Consider the following 21,739-nt stretch of genomic DNA (forward strand, 5'->3'; position numbering starts at 1 on the left):
TGCATGGATTTTACTGTATTCCTATTGGGATGCATGGAATTTACTGTATTCCTACTGGGATGCATGGAATTTACTGTATTCCTACTGGGATGCATGGAATTTACTGTATTCCTACTGGGATGCATGGAAGTTACTGTATTCTGTATACTGTTGTTGACAATGTCTTTTAAAGGTTCCTGCGTTCGCAGAGATCACATTTACGGTAAACACTGCATCTGTCCGCTCAATTAGAAATGACCTGTAAAATGACAACGCGCGACGGGATTGGATAACGACCCCATCGTCTGGAGGACTCAGGAGACTGAGAAGAGGAAGGGGAAAGAGGAATGACAACCGTTCCCATGACAACATCCTCTTTATTGAAAGTTTGATTCCATAGAAGAAAACAACAACATTTGATGATTATTTTTGGGTCAACCTGTTGTTTTCTCCATAGTCATCTTCATCATCATCATCATCATCATCATCACCGATGCTAAATATATATAATATACAAGAAATACAGCACAACCCAAAAGGCATTGAGAGTAACACAGGACACATCAAACACCAACAACAGGGTGTCAGAATAACATGTTTAAGAAAATAGACACTTACGTGGGGCAGAGCATTGTGAGAGAGAGAGAGAGAGAAAGATAAAGAGAGAGGGAGAGAGAGAGAAAGGGAGAGGGGGAGAGAGAGAGAGGGGGAGAGAGTGAGAGGGGGAGAAAGATAAAGAGAGGGGGAGAGAGAGAGAAAGGGAGAGGGGAGAGACAGAGAGAGACAGAGAGAGAGAGAGAGATGAGATGGAGAGAGGAGTGAGGGAGAGAGAGAGAGAGAGAGAGAGAGAGAGGGAGAGAGAGAGAGAGAGAGAGAGAGAGAGAGAGAGAGATGGAGAGAGGGAGAGGGAGAGAGGAGTGAGGGAGAGAGAGAGACAGCGAGAGAGAGAGAGAGAGAGAGAGAGGGAGAGAGAGAGAGAGAGAGGTGCACTGTATTGCTATGGGATAGAAATTAACATAACCATCTGCCCAAACATCATCTCAACGCACAGCTGATTATCTCAGTCTGGGTCACACTCATAACCAACCAACTTGCATAAAATACCACTTTAACATGAACAGGAGGGGCATAGTACTAGACGGAACATTCAACCATGCTTCTCTAGTAGCTCATACTGTATTCCTACTGGGATGCATGGAATTTACTGTATTCCTACTGGGATGCATGGATTTTACTGTATTCCTACTGGGATGCATGGAATTTACTGTATTCCTACTGGGATGCATGGAATTTACTGTATTCCTACTGGGATGCATGGATTTTACTGTATTCCTACTGGGATGCATGGAATTTACTGTATTCCTACTGGAATGCATGGAATTTACTGTATTCCTACTGGGATGCATGGATTTTACTGTATTCCTACTGGGATGCATGGAATTGACTGTATTCCTACTGGGATGCATGGAATTGACTGTATTCCTACTGGGATGCATGGCATTTACTGTATTCCTACTGGGATGCATGGATTTTACTGTATTCCTACTGGGATGCATGGAATTTACTCTATTCCTACTGGGATGCATGGATTTGACTGTATTCCTACTGGGATGCATGCAATTGACTCTATTCCTACTGGGATGCATGGAATTTACTGTATTCCTACTGGGATGCATGGAATTTACTGTATTCCTACTGGGATGCATGGAATTTACTGTATTCCTACTGAAATGTATGGACTTTACATGTTCAACACAGTTCTTATAGCTTAGACTGAGGAAAGAAACGTATTGGTCTACTGTTTGATTTATTTCACTGTGAGAGATAGAGTGAGTGATAGCCTATATAATGAAACTGCCTTGATGTTCTGTAAATCCAACCAAAACCAAGAGACACAACAGAACAAGCAGCTGAATAAAATACAATTGTATCAAAACATTTTTTTTTTTTTTAAGTACATATTGTTGCACGGAGGAGGAATTAGTGTTTACAAATGATTTATTTACTGAACTCAGAATCTGAACATTAGAATAGTTAACATGACAAAATGTTTGTCTATATAGTTGTTCATAGTGATATCTATACAGCACATACCAATACATTCTCTCAACAATCTAATATTACTATTGTCAACATTATAATCCATTTTTAAATAGATGTATTTTTTATAATAACATTTTCCATATGGAACTATGTTCAAGTTTATATTCATATGTACTCTCTTTTTTTCCACCAGAATAACTAACATCTAATCTCTCCCCCTCCCTGTTCCCTCACTTCTTTATGTTTAGGTTCCCCCCCGTCCCCCATTTACTCAGCACACAGATAGATGCGCAAACAGACACACAGGAAGGAGTGCGGCATTGTGGGTACTGTAGTTTCCAGGCACCACACTCCTCCCCCCGTCACTCTGCTGACTCTCTGTGGAGAGGAAAAGAAGACAGGGAACATTAAGAGAGAGGGGTGTTTTAAATCTGACCCTACGAGGTCCGCTGTGCAAACAGACACACAGGAAGGAGTGCGGCATTGTGGGTACTGTAGTTTCCAGCTGTACTGTTCTACCTGATAACTACTTGCATCCACCGGTGTCCCAGGTCTAAATCAGTGTCTGATTACAGGGGAACAATGGGAGAGAGAGAACAAAGCAGTGGCCCTGGAGGTCCAGATTGGGAATCTGAGAGTTTAAGGAGATGAGCTGCAGTGCCACTAACGATCCATTCTGATCATCCTGTTGCTCCTGACTGAGTGGAACTAAACACGTGGAGGTAGTGAACAAAACTAAATAACGGAGAATCCTATTTGGGTTCACATACAGTATATATTTATGATGCGATAATAAACTCATTCTGTGTGAGTTTTAATTGCTAAAGCTTTAAATGAAAACCAAATAAACTGAGTTTAAAGTAAAAAAAATAAATCAATATATATATATATATATATATGAATATATAATAATATAATATATAAAATAAATATAAAATATTCTTCATAACATCTCATAATAATTCCTCATAATAACAGTAAGGCTGTCTAATAAAATATATTAAAGTAAAATAATTATAATAAAATAACCATGTGAAAACAATATAATGTGACTCGCCAGCCGTCAGCCGCCTCCACACTTCCTATTTCCTCCTCCCCCTCACATCTGATTGGCGAAGGAGGTGGGTGTGTGTCCATACTCTCCGCCCTCCTGGTTGTAGCCCTGCTGCTGCTGGTTGTATTCTGGCTTGTAGTCCCCCTGGGCGCTGGCGTAAGGGTCCTGCTCGTACCCCGCCTGCTGGCCGTACGAGTCTGGGGCGGGCTGCTTCTCCTGGGGAGGAGGGGCGCGCATGAAGGGGGCGATGATGCCGGTCTCCTTAAAGACGAACCACAGGTTCCCTCCCCACAAGACCAGGTTCATGAAGCCAAAACACTGGGAGGAGAGAGAGAGAGAAGGCAGCCAGAGAGAGAGAGAGAGGCAGTGAGAGAGGCATAGAGAGAGAGAGAGAGGCAGCGAGAGAGGCAGAGAGAGAGAGAGAGAGAGAGAGAGGTAGAGAGAGAGAGAGAGAGAGAGAGGTAGAGAGAGAGAGGCAGAGAGAGAGAGAGGCAAAGACAGAAAGAGGTAGAGAGAGAGAGAAAGAAAGGGAGGCAGAGAGAGAGAGAGAGAGAGGCAGCGAGAGAGGCAGAGAGAGAGAGAGAGAGAGGCAGCGAGAGAGGCAGAGAGAGAGAGAGGCAGAGAGCGATAGGCAGAGAGAGAGAGAGAGAGAGAGAGGTAGAGAGAGAGAGGCAGAGAGAGAGAGAGGCAAAGACAGAAAGAGGTAGAGAGAGAGAGAGAGAGAGTGAGGTAGAGAGAGAGAGAGAGGTAGAGAGAGAGAGGCAGAGAGAGAGAGGCAAAGACAGAAAGAGGTAGAGAGAGAGAGAAAGAAAGGGAGGCAGAGAGAGAGAGAGAGAGAGAGAGAGCGAGAGAGAGAGAGGTAGAGAGAGAGAGGCAGAGAGAGAGAGAGGCAAAGACAGAAAGAGGTAGAGAGAGAGAGAAAGAAAGGGAGGCAGAGAGAGAGAGAGAGAGAGAGAGAGAGAGAGAGAGAGAGAGAAGAAAGAAAGAAAGAAAGAGTGAGAGCGGGGGTCAGTTATATTACTATTAGATATATAAGACTAGATATGTGCACAACTTTCACTGGGGACGGGGGACGGGGACATTCTGAAATTGCATTTTTGTGCCCCCCAGTTTTATAATTGGAATGCGATACACAACGAGGCACCGGTGTGCTTTAGGACCATGTGGGGGCCTCCAAGCAGTCGGGATGCTGTTTGGAGTGTTTATCCGACTGGATAAAAATAATAATAAAAATAAGTTATGTCCCCCCCAATTCTAAAACCAATGTTGCGACCCTGGGTCTAGATACTGGATGGGAAGGAGAGGAAGGGAGGAGAGGAAGGGAGAGAGAGAGGAAGGGAGAGAGAGAGGAAGGGAGAGAGAGAGGAAGGGAGGAGAGGAAGAGAGAGAGGAAGGGAGAGAGGAAGGGAGAGAGAGGAAGGGAGAGAGGAAGGGAGAGAGAGAGGAAGGGAGGAGAGGAAGGGAGGAGAGGAAGATACATAGGAAGGGAGGGGAGGAGAGGCAAGGACAAGGGGAGATCTCTCATGACAGTAACACGGATCCAGGATCCAGGATCCAGGGAGATCTCTCATGACATTAACAAGGATCCAGGATCCAGGGAGATCTCTCATGACATTAACAAGGATCCAGGACCCAGGGAGATCTCTCATGACATTAACAAGGATCCAGGATCCAGGGAGATCTCTCATGACATTAGCAAGGATCCAGGGAGATCTCTCAGGACATTAACAAGGATCCAGGACCCAGGGAGATCTCTCATGACATTAACAAGGATCCAGGATCCAGGGAGATCTCTCATGCCATTAACAAGGATCCAGGATCCAGGATCCAGGGAGATCTTTCGTGACATTAACAAAGATCCAGGATCCGGGATCCAGGGAGATCTCTCGTGACATTAACAAGGATCCAGGATCCAGGATCCAGGGAGATCTCTCATGCCATTAGCAAGAATCCAGGGAGATCAAAAAGACGTGGGAGATCTCTCGTGACATTAGCAAGAATCCAGGGAGATCAAAAAGACGTGGGAGATCTCTCGTGACATTAGCAAGAATCCAGGGAGATCAAAAAGATGTGGGAGATCTCTCGTGACATTAACAAGGATCCAGGGAGATCAAAAAGACGTGGGAGATCTCTCGTGACATTAACAAGGATCCAGGGAGATCAAAAAGACGTGGGAGATCTCTCGTGACATTAACAAGGATCCAGGGAGATCAAAAAGACGTGGGAGATCTCTCGTGACATTAACAAGGATCCAGGGAGATCAAAAAGACGTGGGAGATCTCTCAGGACATTAACAAGGATCCAGGGAGATCTAAAAGACGTGGGAGATCTCTCGTGACATTAACAAGGATCCAGGGAGATCAAAAAGACGTGGGAGATCTCTCAGGACATTAACAAGGATCCAGGGAGATCTAAAAGACGTGGGAGATCTCTCAGGACATTAACAAGGATCCAGGGAGATCAAAAAGACGTGGGAGATCTCTCAGGACATTAACAAGGATCCAGGGAGATCAAAAAGACGTGGGAGATCTCTCAGGACATTAACAAGGATCCAGGGAGATCAAAAAGACGTGGGAGATCTCTCGTGACATTAACAAGGATCCAGGGAGATCAAAAAGACGTGGGAGATCTCTCGTGACATTAACAAGGATCCAGGAGATCAAAAAGACGTGGGAGATCTCTCGTGACATTAACAAGGATCCAGGAGATCAAAAGACGTGGGAGATCTCTCGTGACATTAACAAGGATCCAGGGAGATCAAAAAGACGTGGGAGATCTCTCGTGACATTAACAAGGATCCAGGGAGATCAAAAAGACGTGGGAGATCTCTCGTGACATTAACAAGGATCCAGGGAGATCAAAAAGACGTGGGAGATCTCTCGTGACATTAACAAGGATCCAGGGAGATCAAAAAGACGTGGGAGATCTCTCGTGACATTAACAAGGATCCAGGGAGATCAAAAAGACGTGGGAGAAGTCAACAGTCTCAGGGTTATTTTTAAAACATGTATATTGCAGATCATTAATATCTCATTTCAATTCATGTAATGTAAGATCTCTGTTACAATGAATGGAAAGGTATTGCTTTGACAGAATGCCCATGGAAAGGTATTGCTTTGACAGAGTGATCGACCACCGCAACTATTAATAAGTAGACAATATTATTGTGTTATAGTGAGCCAAAGCAGACACTCACGACGGAGGTGTTGAGTCCAGACATGACGGGGTCGTGAACTTCACGACAGAGGTTCCCCTCCTCGTCGCAGGCTGAGATCAGATCCACCACCTTCTCAGGGTCCGTGGACGCCTTGACATCCGACAGGCCCTTAGCCCACGCAGCGGAGCTGACCAACCACATGAAGGTGAACACACACGTCACGCCAAAATCCTGCGGTGAACGGGGAATGAGAGATCAAACTCATAGAATTACAAGGGGTAGGGGACGGGGTGGGGTAGGGGACGGGGTGGGGTAGGGGGGTGGGGTAGGGGACGGGGTAGGGGACGGGGTAGGGGACGGGGTGGGGTAGGGGACGGGGTAGGGGCGGGACGGGGTGGAGTAGGGGACGGGGTAGGGGACGGGGGTAGGGGACGGGGTAGGGGGTAGTGAACTTGACGATGTTACGACGACTTGCGGGCAGAACAATAACGACAAAAACGGTATATACACTGAACACAAATATGTGCAACGTGCAACAATTACAGTTCATATGAGGAAATCAGTCAATTGAAATGTTCATTAGTCCCTAATCCATGGATTTCACATGACTGGGAATACAGTCTGTTGGTCACAGATACCTTTAAAAAAAGGTAGGGGTGTGGATCAGAAAACCAGTCAGTATCTGGTGTGACCACCGTTTGCCTGATGCAGCGCGACACATCTCCTTCTCATAGAGTTGATCAGGCTGTTGATTGTGGCCTGTGGAATGTTGTCCCACTCCTCTTCAATGGTTGTGTGAAGTTGCTGGGAACTGGAACACCCTGTGTTACACGTTGATCCAGAGCATCCCAAACATGCTCAATGGGAGACATGTGTGGTGAGTATGCAGGCCATGGAAGAACTGGGACATTTTCAGCATCCAGGAATTGTGTACAGATCCTTGCGACATGAGGCATTATTATGCTGAAACATGAGGTGATGGCGGTGGATGAATGGCACGACAATGGGCCTTCAGGATCTCGTCACAGTTTCTCTGTGCATTAAAAATTGCCATCGATCAAATGCAATTGTGTGAATTTTCCGTAGCTTATGCCTGTCCATAGCACTGGAGGCTGAGAAAGGCTCATAATAATATCCGGAATGGAGAAAATGGAATGATGTCAAACACATGGAAACCATAGAAACCATGGAAACCATGGAAACCATGGAAACCACGTGTTTGATGTATTTGATACCATTCCACCTAGTCCGCTCCAGCCATTACCACGAGCCCCCGTCCTCCCTAATTAAGATGCCACCAACCTCCTGTGGCCCATACCATAACCCCACCAGCACCATGGGCCTCTCTGTTAACAACACTGTCATCAGCAAACCACTCGCACCGCTCAACGCCACACACGCTGTCTGCCGTCTGAACGGTACAGTTGAAACCGCGTTTCATCCGCGAAGAGCACACTTCTCCAGCGTGCCAGTAGTCATCGAAGGTGAGCATTTGCCCACTGAATTTGGTTACAATGCCGAGCTGCGGTCAGGTCACGACCCTTGTGAAGACGACGAGCACACAGATGCAGTGACTGTTTCTGGAAGTTTCTGCAGAAACTCTTCGGTTGTGAAAACCCACAGTTTCATCAGCTGTCCGGGAAGCTGGTTTCAGATGATTCTCTAAACTGACATTGGAGGCGGTAGAGAAATTAACATTAACTTCTCTGGCAACAGCTCTGGTGGACATTCCTGCAGTGAACATGCCAATTGCAATCTCCCTCAACTTGAGACATCTGTGGCATTGTGTTGTGTGACAAAACTGCACATTTTAGAGTGGCCTTTTATTGTCCCCAGCACAAGGTGCACCTGTGTAATGAGCACACTGTTTAATCAGCTTCCTGATATGCCACACATGTCAGGTGGATTATCTTGGCAAAGGAGAAATACTCACAAACAGGGATGTAAACAAATTTCTGCACAACATTTTAGAGAAATAAGCTTTTAAAAAAAAAACTTTTTCTCCCCAATTTCATGGTATCCAATTGTTAGTAGTTACTATCTTGTCTTCTTGCTACAAGTCTAATACGGGCTCAGGAGAGTGACCTTGGTTAGCGTGACCTTGGTTAGCGTGCACTGCGACCGGCACGCCACAGGAGTCGCTAGTGCGCGATGAGACAAGGATAACCCTCCCTAACCCGGACGACTCTAGGCCAATTGTGCGTCGCCCCACGGACCTCCCGGTCGCGGCCGGCCTGGGCGAGAACCCAGAGTCTCTGGTGGCACAGCTAGCACTGCAGTGCAGTGCCTTAGACCACTGCGCCACCTACAGTGAGCGCTGCAGTGCAGTGCCTTAGACCACTGCGCCACCTACAGCTAGCGCTGCAGTGCAGTGCCTTAGACCACTGCGCCACCTACAGCAAGCGCTGCAGTGCAGTGCCTTAGACCACTGCGCCAGAGCCTGGGCGTGAACCCAGAGTCTCTGGTGGCTTAGCGAGCACTGCAGTGCAGTGCCTTAGACCACTGCGCCACCTACAGCGAGCGCTGCAGTGCCTTAGACCACTGCGACAGAGCCTGGGCGAGAACCCAGAGTCTCTGGTGGCTTAGCGGGCACTGCAGTGCAGTGCTTAGACCACTGCGCCACCTACAGCTAGCACTGCGCCACCTGGAGGCCAAATAAGCTTTTTTTTGTGCCTATGGAACATTTCAGGAATATTTTATTTCATGAAACATGGGACCAACACTGTTGCGTTTATAGATTTTTTCAGTATATATATTTAAAAACAAATTCATACCACAACAGTTCGGGCACAGGTTGACACTTATCTGTCTTGTCTTATCATGCCTGTACACACTATTCCCTTGGGACCCTCCCCAACTCACGATGAGTGGTCCCTTGTTGTTCTCCCGGTACTTCTCCAGGGCGAAGACGTAGACGCTGAGCGCAGCCATGGAGTAGAGGAAGGCAAACACACCGATGGTGACGAAGAACTCTGCTGAGGAAGAGTAGTCACCAACCAGGAAGAGACGCTCGGGTGGACCCCCCTTGCAGGTCGGGGCGTCAAAGTATACTTGGTGAAGCCTGAAGAAAGAGAGGAGCAGGAGGATAGTCACGGACCTTGTGATATGGAATAGTGTTTTGGAGGAAGTTCCATTATTAACCACACTCGCATGATGAACAACCTTTGCCTTGGAGCTAAAGACGTATGTGAGCTCCTTGAGTCTATAAGTCAGCAGGCCATAACAGTCATGTTCCTGATCAACAGAGAGAACAGAGAAACCTTGACTAACCTGAAAGGATACTCAAATTCCACCCATATACTCAGGTCGCTCTCGGTCCTGTTTTTACACTCCACACTCATCATGAACATCCCGGAGTAACTCCCACATGTTGAGAATGCAAAGATGGCAAATATCTGCAGGAAAGGAGGGAACAGAAGAGATAAGAGGACAGGAGAGGAGGAGTGAAGAAAATAGAGAAGAAGAGGAGAGGAGAGGAGTGAAGAAAATAGAGAAGGAGAGGAGAGGAGAGGAGAGGAGAGGAGAGGAGAGGAGAGGAGAGGAGAGGAGAGGAGAGGAGAGGAGAGGAGAGGAGAGGAGAGGAGAGGAGAGAGAAGGAGAGGAGAGGAGAGGAGAGGAGAGAGAAGGAGAGGAGAGGAGAGGAGAGAAGAGAGAAGAAGAGGATAGGAGAGAAGAGAGAAGAAGAGGATAGGAGATAAGGGAAGAGAGAAGAAGAGGATAGGAGGAGAGAGAAGAAGAGGATAGGAGAGGAGGGAAGAGAGGAGAGGAGGGAAGACAGAAGAAGAGGATAGGAGAGGAGAGAAGAGAGAAGAAGAGGATAGGAGAGGAGAGAAGAGAGAAGAAGAGGATAGGAGAGGAGAGAAGAGGAGAGGGGAAGAGAGAAGAAGAGGATAGGAGAGGAGAGAAGAGGAGAGGGGAAGAGAGAAGAAGAGGAGAGGAGAGGAGGGAAGAGAAGAGAGAAGAGAGAAGAAGAGGGAAGAGAAAAGAGGAGAGAAGAAGAGGAGAGGAGAGGAGGGAAGAGAGATGAAGAGGAGAGGAGAGGGGAAGAGAAGAAAAACACAGGGCCATGAGAATAAAGAATAACAGTATGATTTCAACACTCAGAGACACTGAGGGACTGATATGTGCAGTGTGAAAGCCAAGTTAACACTCTCCAAGTTCAACACACTTCAATTCATTTGAAAGTTATGGTTGACTAATTGACAATAAAACTCACAAACAAGGGCTCAACAACACCACACAACACAAAGAATTAGACCTTCACATGAACAGCTGTCTTTCACTTTGACTCTAACCTAAACTCAGCAAAAAAAGAAACGTCCTCTCACTGTCAACTGCGTTTATTTTCAGCAAACTTAACATCTGTAAATGTTTGTATGAACTGTGGTTGCAGATGTAACACATAGACAAATGCATAAGATATATGGAATAGTTGAACACTAAAAACAGACTATGTGGGGGTATGGGATAGCTGAGAAACATTCTTAGACCAGCTGGGCATACAAGGATCAAAGAGGTTGCCTAAGGACGGGGTCAGCCAAATGACCAACTGATGGATTACAGATATCAGTCACATCACAGGGGAAACACAAGTCTGTTTGATCTTAGATAACCATATGAAGTGAAGGCGTCCAGGACAGCAGATGGACACCCTAAAGTTAAAGGAGATGAAAGACACATGCAGAGGGACACATAGAGTTAATTACAGAGCCAAAGCATAGGGCTATAAAATAGAGGAATGTATACTATTTTTAGTATAGCTGGACACGCTAGAAAATGAGGAGACACAGTCTGCTGATCTTAGATAGTACACAAACAAAAGAATGAATTTAGCTAAGTGCAGGAACAGGAAGGGTCTTGTAATCTGGCCGAAAGCAGATGTGGGCGTTATTGAGCTGAACAAGCAGGACGCACAGATTGGAATGTAACGTAATTTACATATGGGATGGGCTCATATGTGGATAAATACTGGAGCCAGGGCTCTGGAAAAAGTGTGGGTCCCGCGGGGCTCTCCGGCTTATGATGCGGGTGTATTAAAAGTCTATATTGATTTTCACAAAGTTCTTGGATGTGTCATTTTTGAACCGATTTGCCACTACAGATTTCGGCGAGCTTTGAGTGTCAGGGACTAAAAAACGTTCTTGGCTACGGGATCTTTGGACGATCTGGGCAAACAAGGCCACCCGACCAAAAGGTAAGAAAACAGTGAAATGTTTGCGTAGATCGCTTCAGAGATCCTGCCTCAGCAAGAGGAGTGTAAAGTAGGTCTCTCTCTCTCAAATTTCCTAAAAACTATAGAAACGAAAGAACTTTTTTGAATTCAATGAATTGCATGCATGTGTGTAAGCTTGGGAATTGTATAATGAATGTGCATGTTTAGTGAGTGAGTAGGGCTGTGAACTTCGCTGGTGTCGGGTGTGTTATTCGGCATGTTGGGCCGCAGGGCTGCAGTTACCTGCTTATAAGGTCTGAATAGATAGGGAAATATTCATGGCTACCGCTTCAAGGAAAAGGTCTGTACGGATGGGTATTTAGTAAATAGATACACATGGCTACCGCTTTGAAATGAAGGCCTGTTACGGTTTGAATATTTAGAACACAGGAAGAACGCCAGCCTGATTGTGCGACGTTCAACTGAAAAAGGAAATCCTGCGAATATAAAATGCTCCGTCTAGCTAAACGGGGGTTTATAAACAGTAGGTCGCGCCACGATATTGCTCTAACGTAGAATAAAGATCAATACGGGGTGGATGAATAGGATATGAAGACAAGCTGATCCGATTAGACAGTAGTCTTGTCATGTCGTAAAAATTCTATAGGATAATACCAGTTTATGTAGAGGAAGTGAATTAAACTAGGGGATAAACTATAGGTCGTTTTTAGGTAAAAAACAAAGGATATGAGTGAAAAATCATATAGGATAATACCAGTTTATGTTGAGGAAGTGAATTAAGTTAGGTAATAGACTGTTTTGTTTTTAGAGAATGCTTGTTATCCGGTCAAATTAGACTTATGTTGTGGGAAGTGAATTAAGTCCAGAGGAAGAGACTGGTTTTGTTTTTAGGTAAAAACAAAAGTATTGAATGAATGAATGGAATTGAACGAATGAATGAGAAAGATGTTGTAATACAATTCTGTGTGAGGATAGAACTGTAAAGATAGGAACAAGTTGGATGTGGTTAGACGGAAGAAGAAGAAGAGGGGGTGCGCAGCCCTCCTGTGACAGAGTATATAGTCAGATTTCTTCTGATTGGCCAAAAGTGATCCTCTATCAGCTTAATACATTTACAGAGTGATCCCTATCATAGTTTAAATACTATTAGGTAGAGGGAACAAAAGTAAGGAACATCAAAAATAAAATGGGCGATTGCGGTAAGAAAGAAGCATTACCCGGATAGTATATAACGGATGCGAAGTAGAAAGAGATAGATTAAAAATTATACTATAACGTTAAAATAAATCTAGGCGGTCTAGAATAAAGTGAGAAGTCTAGATCACGAGCCCCGTAAACGAAATAGGAAGCTGCCATTTAAAAACAGTCTTAGGAATTAAATAGTAAAATAGGCTAAAAGAGAAAATAGCAAGCGGATAAATAGAGAGATAAGAAAGTGCATTATATTATAAATAAGCTGAATTAATAGTATAAGCAAAGATAAAAACACAGTGATATTTGAGGTGCTGTATTAGAATAAGACATTAAGGCTTCTGTAAAATTCAGTCTTACAGTTGTAGACATTATAGAATAGGTTTTACTAGGGGTATTAAGTGATGTGACTAATAAATGATTATTTGAGAAAGTAGGGTAGATCTGCCTTGGGAAATAGTAAATAAAGTGTATAATGCGATGGGAGTGTTTAGGGAAAATAAATAGTGGCATGGAAACAAACGGACTGTTTCTCCCTGGAATATAGAGATAGCGAAATGTAGTGGAGCCGTAGAGACTCTGAAAGACGCGAACGTTAATTTTGCCAATTCAATTTGAATATGAAGGAGCAGACCGTATAATGTAGGGCAACATTACCCGGTAAACAGGATAAATAAAATAATGAATTGGAACAATCACATAAAACCATAACACGAAGCTTAACTTAACATTCCATCATCAGAAATACATTATGATGGGGGACAGATATGATTCTGCTTGCCCTTGCAAACGTGCGAGTGCTTTACAAAGCTATAGAAAATGAGTGTAAGATGACACTGGAATGTGGGAGCACCCTTTTCAAAAGAACAGCGGCTGATCGTTCTAAGGTTAATATGAATGGAGTTTTCTCCAAGCGGTGTATAGTCTCTGATTGATCAAAAAGTGGTTCATAGAGAGTACAGTTTATATGTGATAAAAAACGTACTAGATTACGTTTTACCTAACTTCTAGTAAGGTACCGATGTAATTTACAAATAGCCCCACTTGGAGTCGTTTTGTATTAAAATGGTGGTTTCAATGGCGATTGAATGAGTGGAGGAAGTTGTTGTTAAAATACGGAGAATAAACGTATATGAAGGATTGCAGAACGTGGTGAAGGTGGTTGAAAGAAGAGCAAATTGTAGTGTATGGGTGTTTCAATTTCTAAAGGGTAGGACCATACAGATGGCCGAGCAGGGAGGAATTGTACGTTCTGTGCATGGCTGGAGCTTTTATTGCATGCTTGGGAAAAGTGAGAGGATTTTTAGCAGATGTGTGATAATGTTGGCTTGCTGATTTAGAAGGTGGCATGGTGAATGTTAACGACATGTACATTTCTTTTCCAGAAGAAAAGGGGTTACATTTTCAATGTTTTTTTTCAATTGCAGAAGGATGGAAGTGCTTTAAGATGTTTCTAAAGAAAAGAGAGTATGCCCTGAACTTAAGAATTTCCCGTGAAGACTGATCAACTTCACTAGAAATTGTTGGAACAGGTGGGATTTAATTATAAAATGATTGAGCAATACCAGTCTCTATTCAAAGTGTACCATTACTTTGAAATTCCATTATATCCTTGGGAAAAGGATGAAGAGTTGTAATCTTGAATTGACTAGTTATTTAAATAAGTTTATTTTTATTTAACATGGGGTTATAGGAGAAAATATCAGTTCCCTGGGGTTATGGTCATTGGGTAAATACAAAATGTGCTTTGTTCTTTCTGCATATAAAATATAAAATGGAAAAATATGTTAACAAGGGATAACAGTTATGTCAAATAGTTTATTGAGGTAGGATTCTCTGCAAGGGTTATGTTGATAACTACATAATCTGTAGCTCATCTGAAGAGATCGCCAGTAGAATAAGGAAGTTATCATGGGATGTGATTATCATCACAACAAGTGTGTGTGGAACTCTACTCCACCCTACTGGCTGAGTAGTGTGGGACAGCTGTGTCTGATGACCTGTGAACTGTATCTGGAATGATATGTGTCTGGGAGAAGAAAGACTAAAGGGGATTGGGATAATGACCTTATAGTACCAGGCTGCTCATGACAGAAAAACAGAGGCGCATGGTAAAATGGATACTACTGGTACTAAAAGTTTTTAGTATAATGTTAATTATTAAAGGGATGATGAACTAAATTGAATAGGTCAAATTTAAGATAAAGTAAACACTAAAGACTGTTATCCTGAATATTGGATTGGACAATTTATAAACAACATTTAGTTATGTTTTGAATATAGGGGGAAAACTCTGGAAACTAATCCTGAGACAGGTTGGTTGACAGAACTTGCAGAATATTAGATTAAGGGTTTTTGTTTCTTTTATTTTACAATATCATTGTAAATGGAGTGATACATTGGAATGACATAAGTAATTGAATAAAAAGTATAGTCTGTTGTGTGATAACACCCAGGGATGGAGAAGAAAGAGACCAATATGGGCGTAGAACGAAACGGATGGACGTTTTCCCCAGGTTTAATTACATTACAAATAGTGGTAATTTATTGCAAATATGCAGTTATTATAATTTACTTGACTATTTTTAAATTTATTTTTGTTTTGAGGAGAATAAGAGTCTGAGGGGAGACTGATATAAATTGACTAAAAATGATTTGAGAATGTTTAAGTATGTATCATGGGAGGAAATTAGGAGTAGTGACTTATGTGTTATGGTAACAAAGGGGGTTGTTATTTCTAGAAACAATGTATATTGATAGACAAGATAATTCACAGAAAAGGAAGGATAGTTGGCCTTGTAAAGATATAGGGAAAATTCTAAAAATAGATAGAGCATTACACATACCTAGATTATGGTAAAAGTAATAAGTAGGGGCATTTTGAAGAAGCTTAGGACTTAGTTTTGTTAGGATTGGATATTCTTTCAACTGGAAGATACTTGACTGATTACATGCAATTCTTTCAGCAGTTGCTGTAGGGACCATAATTTGGCTATCATTATGAATATTTTTGTGACAAGAGGCCAGGTATTTGAGACAGAATGTTTACATAACAGAATGTTTACATAACATAATGTTTACATAACAGAATGTTTACATAAGGCTGTTATTTAAGAAAGTCTGTTGTCAGGAAATAACCCATGTGTTAGTTGTGTATGTTCCCAGGAAAAGAGCACAGAGTAAGATGCCAGATGGAACGGCATGGGCTGAATTCTGGAGACTGAGTGTACATCAAGATACACCGGGCTGGGGATATACTTCTTACAGTACCTGCAGTGGTAAAGATCGTCATGTCTCTCTTTGATGGGTGCATAAGTTTCACAAGAAGTAAGGTCCAGCTGAATAATGGGTGAGCTTGAAAACACCATGACAGAGGACGTGAAACAAGAGAGAGACTAGATTCCACTGTAGACATACTGGGTTGAGTTTGGGGGTTATTTGTTTTATTTGATAATGTATCATGTGAATAAGGATAGATGTTAGGGTAATTGTACTCTAAACCACATGTTGAAGGCTCGATGTGGAAGCCCATTCAGTGTTGAATTACTTCAAGAAGAAATAATGTTGATTAAGGTTATGCACATGCTTATCAATTGATATAGAGCAAATAGGGAACTAAGTAAAAAATGACATGATTTGGGAACACCTCTCAGAACCTGTGGCCGAAAGGGGAAGACTGGATAAAAGCATGAGGAAGCTAATTAGGGCCTCCATTTTTGTAGAGTCCAGCAGAAACACATCCTGGAAGCATAGAGTCAGGTGAAGAGAGAGTGGGAATTGCCATGGTCTTAGATTTCAGTATATGAATACAGTCATGCATAACACATAACATTGTCAATACTGTTATGTTGTGTCTTTTGTTTTCTAAGTCTTTTGTTTAGGAAACCAGATGGAGAAGGGTTTGCCAGCTTCAGCTGGAATGTCAGTTTGTGTGATGAGTGATGGAAGTAAGAGAATGTATGGTGTAATCATAGAACAGAGGCCATAAGTCTTTAAGTATGAATGCCCCACAGAAAGAAGGCAGAAACCTGAACCAGGACGAGAGGTTCCACATCTGATGATCCAAGGGGACCAGAAGGACCTCTCTCAGTGATACCAGGAGATCCAGTCTACATCTGAGTGTTCCGGAGGAAGTGGGATCAGCCGAGGAGAGAAGGACCCTACGAGGTGGCAGCAGCCACAACCACGGCCGTCCAAGTGAAAGGAAGCAAGACGTGGTATCATCTAAACCACTGTACTGAGTCCCGACAGAGAGAAGGACACAACCATACAGAGATGGGGACACAGAGGATGCTGATTCACCAGAGAGGACCCCGGAGGGAGCAGGAGCAGCGGAATCGATTAAAGCGCCGGGGAGGAATCAAGAAAATGGCAGACCAGACGAGTGCATCAGCTAACACATTCAGAAGAAGCATCAGGGGAAAATATCCTGAAAAGAAAAGAGACAAATGACCAAAGTCTCCTCCAGTATGGCCAGAAGGCCCAGAAGTGGGGGGGGTAACATGTCTGCTACTACTGATGATATACCTGTTGGGGCAGACCTCCTTGACAGAAGCCCTCTACAGTGGGACCCTGAGGTATCGCCTAAAGAATGGGAACAACTCTTCCCTGAAATGGACGCCTTCCCAGATGGAAGCTCAGTTCGGCCTGAGGAGGGAACAACAGGAGAAGAAAGCGGAGGAGAAGCATTATACCAAGAGCAGAAGGAGAAATCGTGCAAGGAAGAACAGAAATCCTGCAAGATGAAAGAAATGGGGATTTCCCCACAATTGACTTTTCAGCTCTTACCTGATCTTCATAATGAACCATTGGAATTAGGACCACGAAAGAACAGTGACAATGACAGAGTAAGAACAACCAAGAACAATATGAAGATAATGCACGCACTCACAATCAAGATAAATGATAAAAGCAGGAAGAGAAGAGAGGAACCTGTCGAACGAGGTAAAAAGACAAGACCTGTTGATAGGTTTAAGTTTCATGTTCCGCCACAAATTCTAACAGAACTAGGGGAACAGAGGACAGGTTCTGTATGGAAGAAGAAACCTGTACCGGAGGAGCCACTCTGTGGATGGAAGCGTCATATAACAAAGGGAGAAGCTGTTTGGGACCTCAAAGGATGTGACCTGACACTAACCAAACGTGTGGAAGGCTGGGAGTTTATCATGAACAAGATAACACCAGCAGAAGGTGAAGAATTTGAAATTGAAATAGCAAGAACAGGACTGAGTGAAGGAAACAGTTACGAATATGTTAAATTGGGTCCTATGCCAGCACCTGAACAAAAACAGCTGGTGACAACCAAAGTAATGACAACAATGGTGGCGGCTGCTGTAACGACCACAGCAACTACCACTGAGATGACACCAACTGCTCTTACCAAGTAGACCACGGCAATCACAAAGACACCTGACACATCAGAGCCAAAAGGATTCTTTAATGAGATTTGGAATTCTTTTTCAAACTCAAATGATCTACCTCATGACAAGAACATTGCCAAGATGACAGATATAGATGTATCAGACTCAGAATCGTTCAAAGGCACCACACAGGAAGAAGAGGTGAAAAACGAATGTACCTGAACTTGCATCGTTTGAAGAAATGTGTTAAATGTAAAATGTTCAATATTCAGAGAAAGTATTCTATTCCTTTGTGTGACATAGAATGTAGGATTGCCCATGGGAGCACTAAAGGAAGAACCATGTTGAATGTGACTGGGTTGGGAGACAAGGATTGTGCTGTTTATAACATTTGAACTGAATTAAATGGACCTTTGTTAGATGGAAACACTGTGATTAAAGGAATATATGAATGTTTTTACAGCCATAACACCGAAGGTATTGATGTAGGTAACATCACTGTAGAATGGGATACTATTTGGGTACTAGAGACTACAGGGGTTGATAGCGAATAGAAAAGGGATGTGTGTTAAAAACAAACTGTTGAATGTACTGCCAGATGGATGGATTGGGTCTTTGTACCTTGGTTAGAGCAATTCAACAGGTAACCATTATTAAATCACCCCATGATGACTATGTTAACTCTAGAGTTAAGAGGGCGTATGAGAAAGACCCTGAAGTATACCTTGATGCAATTGGACAGCCTAGAGGGGTGCCTCGGGAGTTCAAGGCAAGAGATGAAGTTAAATCTGGATTTGAATCTATATTTTTGTGGATAACACCAAATAAGAACTTAGAGTGGATTACTTATATATACTATAACCAACAGAGATTCATTAACTATACTGACTCGGCTCTAACGGCGTTGGGGGAACAGGTACAGGCTACCAGTAAAATGTCTTGGCAAAATAGACAGGCTCTCAATTGGCTTTTGGCGGAGTATGTGTAATGTTTGGGGATGATTGTTGCACCTTTATTCCCAATAACACTGCGCCTAATGGATCCTTTGCAATCGCTATGACTAAACTTAAAGGGTTACGAGCAGAGGTTAAGGCAAATGCTGGGGTTGACTCTCATGTTTGGGATTGGTTGGATTTAGCATTGGGGAAATGGGGGCTATGGTTGCCTTCCACCAAGGCACCTGCAAGTTCCCGGACATTTCTGGCGGGAATGGCCCTAGCCCTCACACTCCAATCCAACAGGTCCCAGACGTGCTCAATGGGATTGAGATCCGGGCTCTTCTCTGTCCATGGCAGAACAGTGACATTCCTGTCTTGCAGGAAATCACACACAGAACGAGCAGTATGGCTGGTGGCATTGTCATGCTGGAGGGTCATGTCAGGATGAGCCTGCAGGAAGGGTACCACATGAGGGAGGAGGAAGTCTTCCCTGTAACGCACAGCGTTGAGATTGCCTGCAATGACAACAAGTTCAGTGTGATGATGCTGTGACACACCGCCACAGACCATGACGGACCCTCCACCTCCAAATCGATCCCGCTCCAGAGTATAGGCCTCGGTGTAACGTACAATCCAAGATGGCGTAGCAGTGCAGATGTGTTTTGTCGTTGTCCTGTGTAAATATTGTTTTTTTGTTTTTGTATATATTTCAATATTTTTCAATATCTTTTCCATTTTTAAATTCAATATACCTTCCGGCAACCCGCCTCACCCAATGTGATACGGATGTGCTATTTTTAGACCTTATAGCTAGAACCTCCATCAGAAGCTAGCCACCAGATGCTAACCAGCTAATTAGCTACTAGCTATTTAGTCATTGTTAGCCACTGTTAGCGGCCTTTACCTTTAGCTCAGACACCAGCCGCTTTTAGCCTGGATAATACCCGCCAGTCTGCACAGAGCGATATCAACGGGACTGCTTTTCTCCACTACATCACCAGATTCCTGCCGTAAGCGCTGGACCATTACTCCAGATCATCGCAGCTAGCTAGCTGAACCTTGTACTGTAATAGGAGGAAGAAATGTATTCATGAAAACAAACCCACTGGGCACCTCAAACCCACTGGGCACCTCAAACCCACTGGGCACACAATGGTTGAATCAATTATGTTTCCACCTCATTTCAATGCCATCTGTCTGTCTACTGGTGTGTGTGTGTGTGTGTGTGTGTGTGTGTGTGTGTGTGTGTGTGTGTGTGCGTGTGTGTGTGTGTGCGTGCGTGTGCGTGTGCGTGTGCGTGTGTGTGTGTGTGCGTGTGTGTGTGTGTGCGTGTGTGTGTGTGTGTGCGTGTGTGTCTGTGTGTGTGTGTGTATATGCTTGTGTGGGAGGGGCAACAGCCTGGGGGCCACTCACGACCCCAAGCGACAACAAACACAATAATCTCACCAGCCATCCACACAAAACTGTGAAACGCATGGTCAGTTTGGATACCACAATGTAGTTATTCATTATCTTGGTGTTGATGTGTGTCACCAGAGTTATCTAGCTGGTACTGTTGTAGCAATCCCTGGACAAACTGTGATGACCTGGGCAGGGTGTCATGACTCACCGCGGCCACCAGATGTCGCCATTACTCTCTCAGGTTATGTTGTTGTTGTTACGGTTAATTACATTTTCAAAAAGCACATCAACAGATAAGACGGAAGTGAATCTGAAGTGTTGTAGGACGAGAGGTCCCACCGGTACGGCACTGCCTTTCAATTGTTTTTTTTTTTTGCATTAGACTTTCAGTTGTGACTCACGTAGAAGTGAATCTCTCATGAGGATAGTTTGTCTCCTGTTTTGTGTGAGGGCCATAGTACAGCGTAGAGGGTTCTAGCAGCCCTGGTTGGCGAATCACTGCAGGAGTGCTGTTTAGTGCTGTCTGCTACTCTAGAATACCACTGAAATAGTGCCGTCTGCTACTCTAGAGATACACACATGACATTTGATATAACTAAGTAGTCTTGGCTTGTGCAAACTGCAACAGCACATACTAGCAGGAGCCTGTCTCCTGTTTCTGTACACATCCTGGATAGTGTCATGACGTTGGCCTGTTGGGGAGGTTTATGACCCCCATAAATACCTTTCCCCCCCATTTCTCTCTCTCTCTCTACTCTAGAGTTGACTTGTGAAAAGCTCTTTAGCGATTCTGGGCACATCAAAAGGTGGGAAACGGAACCATATTTCAGTAATCCAACCAGTTGAAAAAATATGCGTTGGTACTTAATGAATATTATGTCAGATCAGTTGGCGTCTGAGACATGGTTACTGATGATAGGATGACATAAACTGTATCTTGGAAAGTCTACACATTCTAGTTATCAGATTCACATGGAATTGTTGTAAATTTTAAATGTTTAAATATGAAACTAACTGACTAAGGGGGACTAACTCTGGACCTAGTGTTGTTCCTGGTCAGAGACTAACTCTGGACCTAGTGTTGTTCCTGGTCAGAGACTAATTCTGGACCTAGTGTTGTTCCTGGTCAGAGACTAACTCTGGACCTAGTGTTGTTCCTGGTCAGAGACTAACTCTGGACCTAGTGTTGTTCCTGGTCAGAGACTAACTCTGGACCTAGTGTTGTTCCTGGTCAGAGACTAACCCTGGGCCTAGTGTTGTTCCTAGTCAGAGACTAACTCTGGACCTAGTGTTGTTCCTGGTCAGAGACTAACTCTGGACCTAGTGTTGTTCCTGGTCAGAGACTAACTCTGGACCTAGTGTTGTTCCTGGTCAGAGACTAACTCTGGACCTAGTGTTGTTCCTGGTCAGAGACTAACTCTGGACCTAGTGTTGTTCCTGGTC

The 21,739-nt window shown here is 43.7% G+C and overlaps 1 protein-coding gene across 2 annotated transcripts in view; it reads right to left on the reverse strand.

Annotated features, from left to right (window-relative positions):
- Positions 1–1,425: 1,425 nt before the first annotated feature.
- LOC115122600 (synaptophysin-like) overlaps positions 1,426–21,739 on the reverse strand; it is a 34,654-nt gene continuing 14,340 nt past the window's right edge. For both annotated transcript variants that reach the window (XM_065006121.1, XM_065006120.1), the window contains exons 3-6: positions 9,504–9,628; positions 9,096–9,294; positions 6,273–6,464; positions 1,426–3,394 (exon numbers count right to left, since the gene is read on the reverse strand). In XM_065006121.1, coding sequence (XP_064862193.1) covers positions 3,122–3,394; positions 6,273–6,464; positions 9,096–9,294; positions 9,504–9,628 — 789 coding nt within the window. In that variant the 3' untranslated portion in view covers positions 1,426–3,121. The remainder of the gene's footprint in view (positions 3,395–6,272; positions 6,465–9,095; positions 9,295–9,503; positions 9,629–21,739) is intronic.

Source organism: Oncorhynchus nerka, linkage group LG20, assembly GCF_034236695.1.
Source record: "Oncorhynchus nerka isolate Pitt River linkage group LG20, Oner_Uvic_2.0, whole genome shotgun sequence".
Classification (NCBI taxonomy): domain Eukaryota; kingdom Metazoa; phylum Chordata; class Actinopteri; order Salmoniformes; family Salmonidae; genus Oncorhynchus; species Oncorhynchus nerka.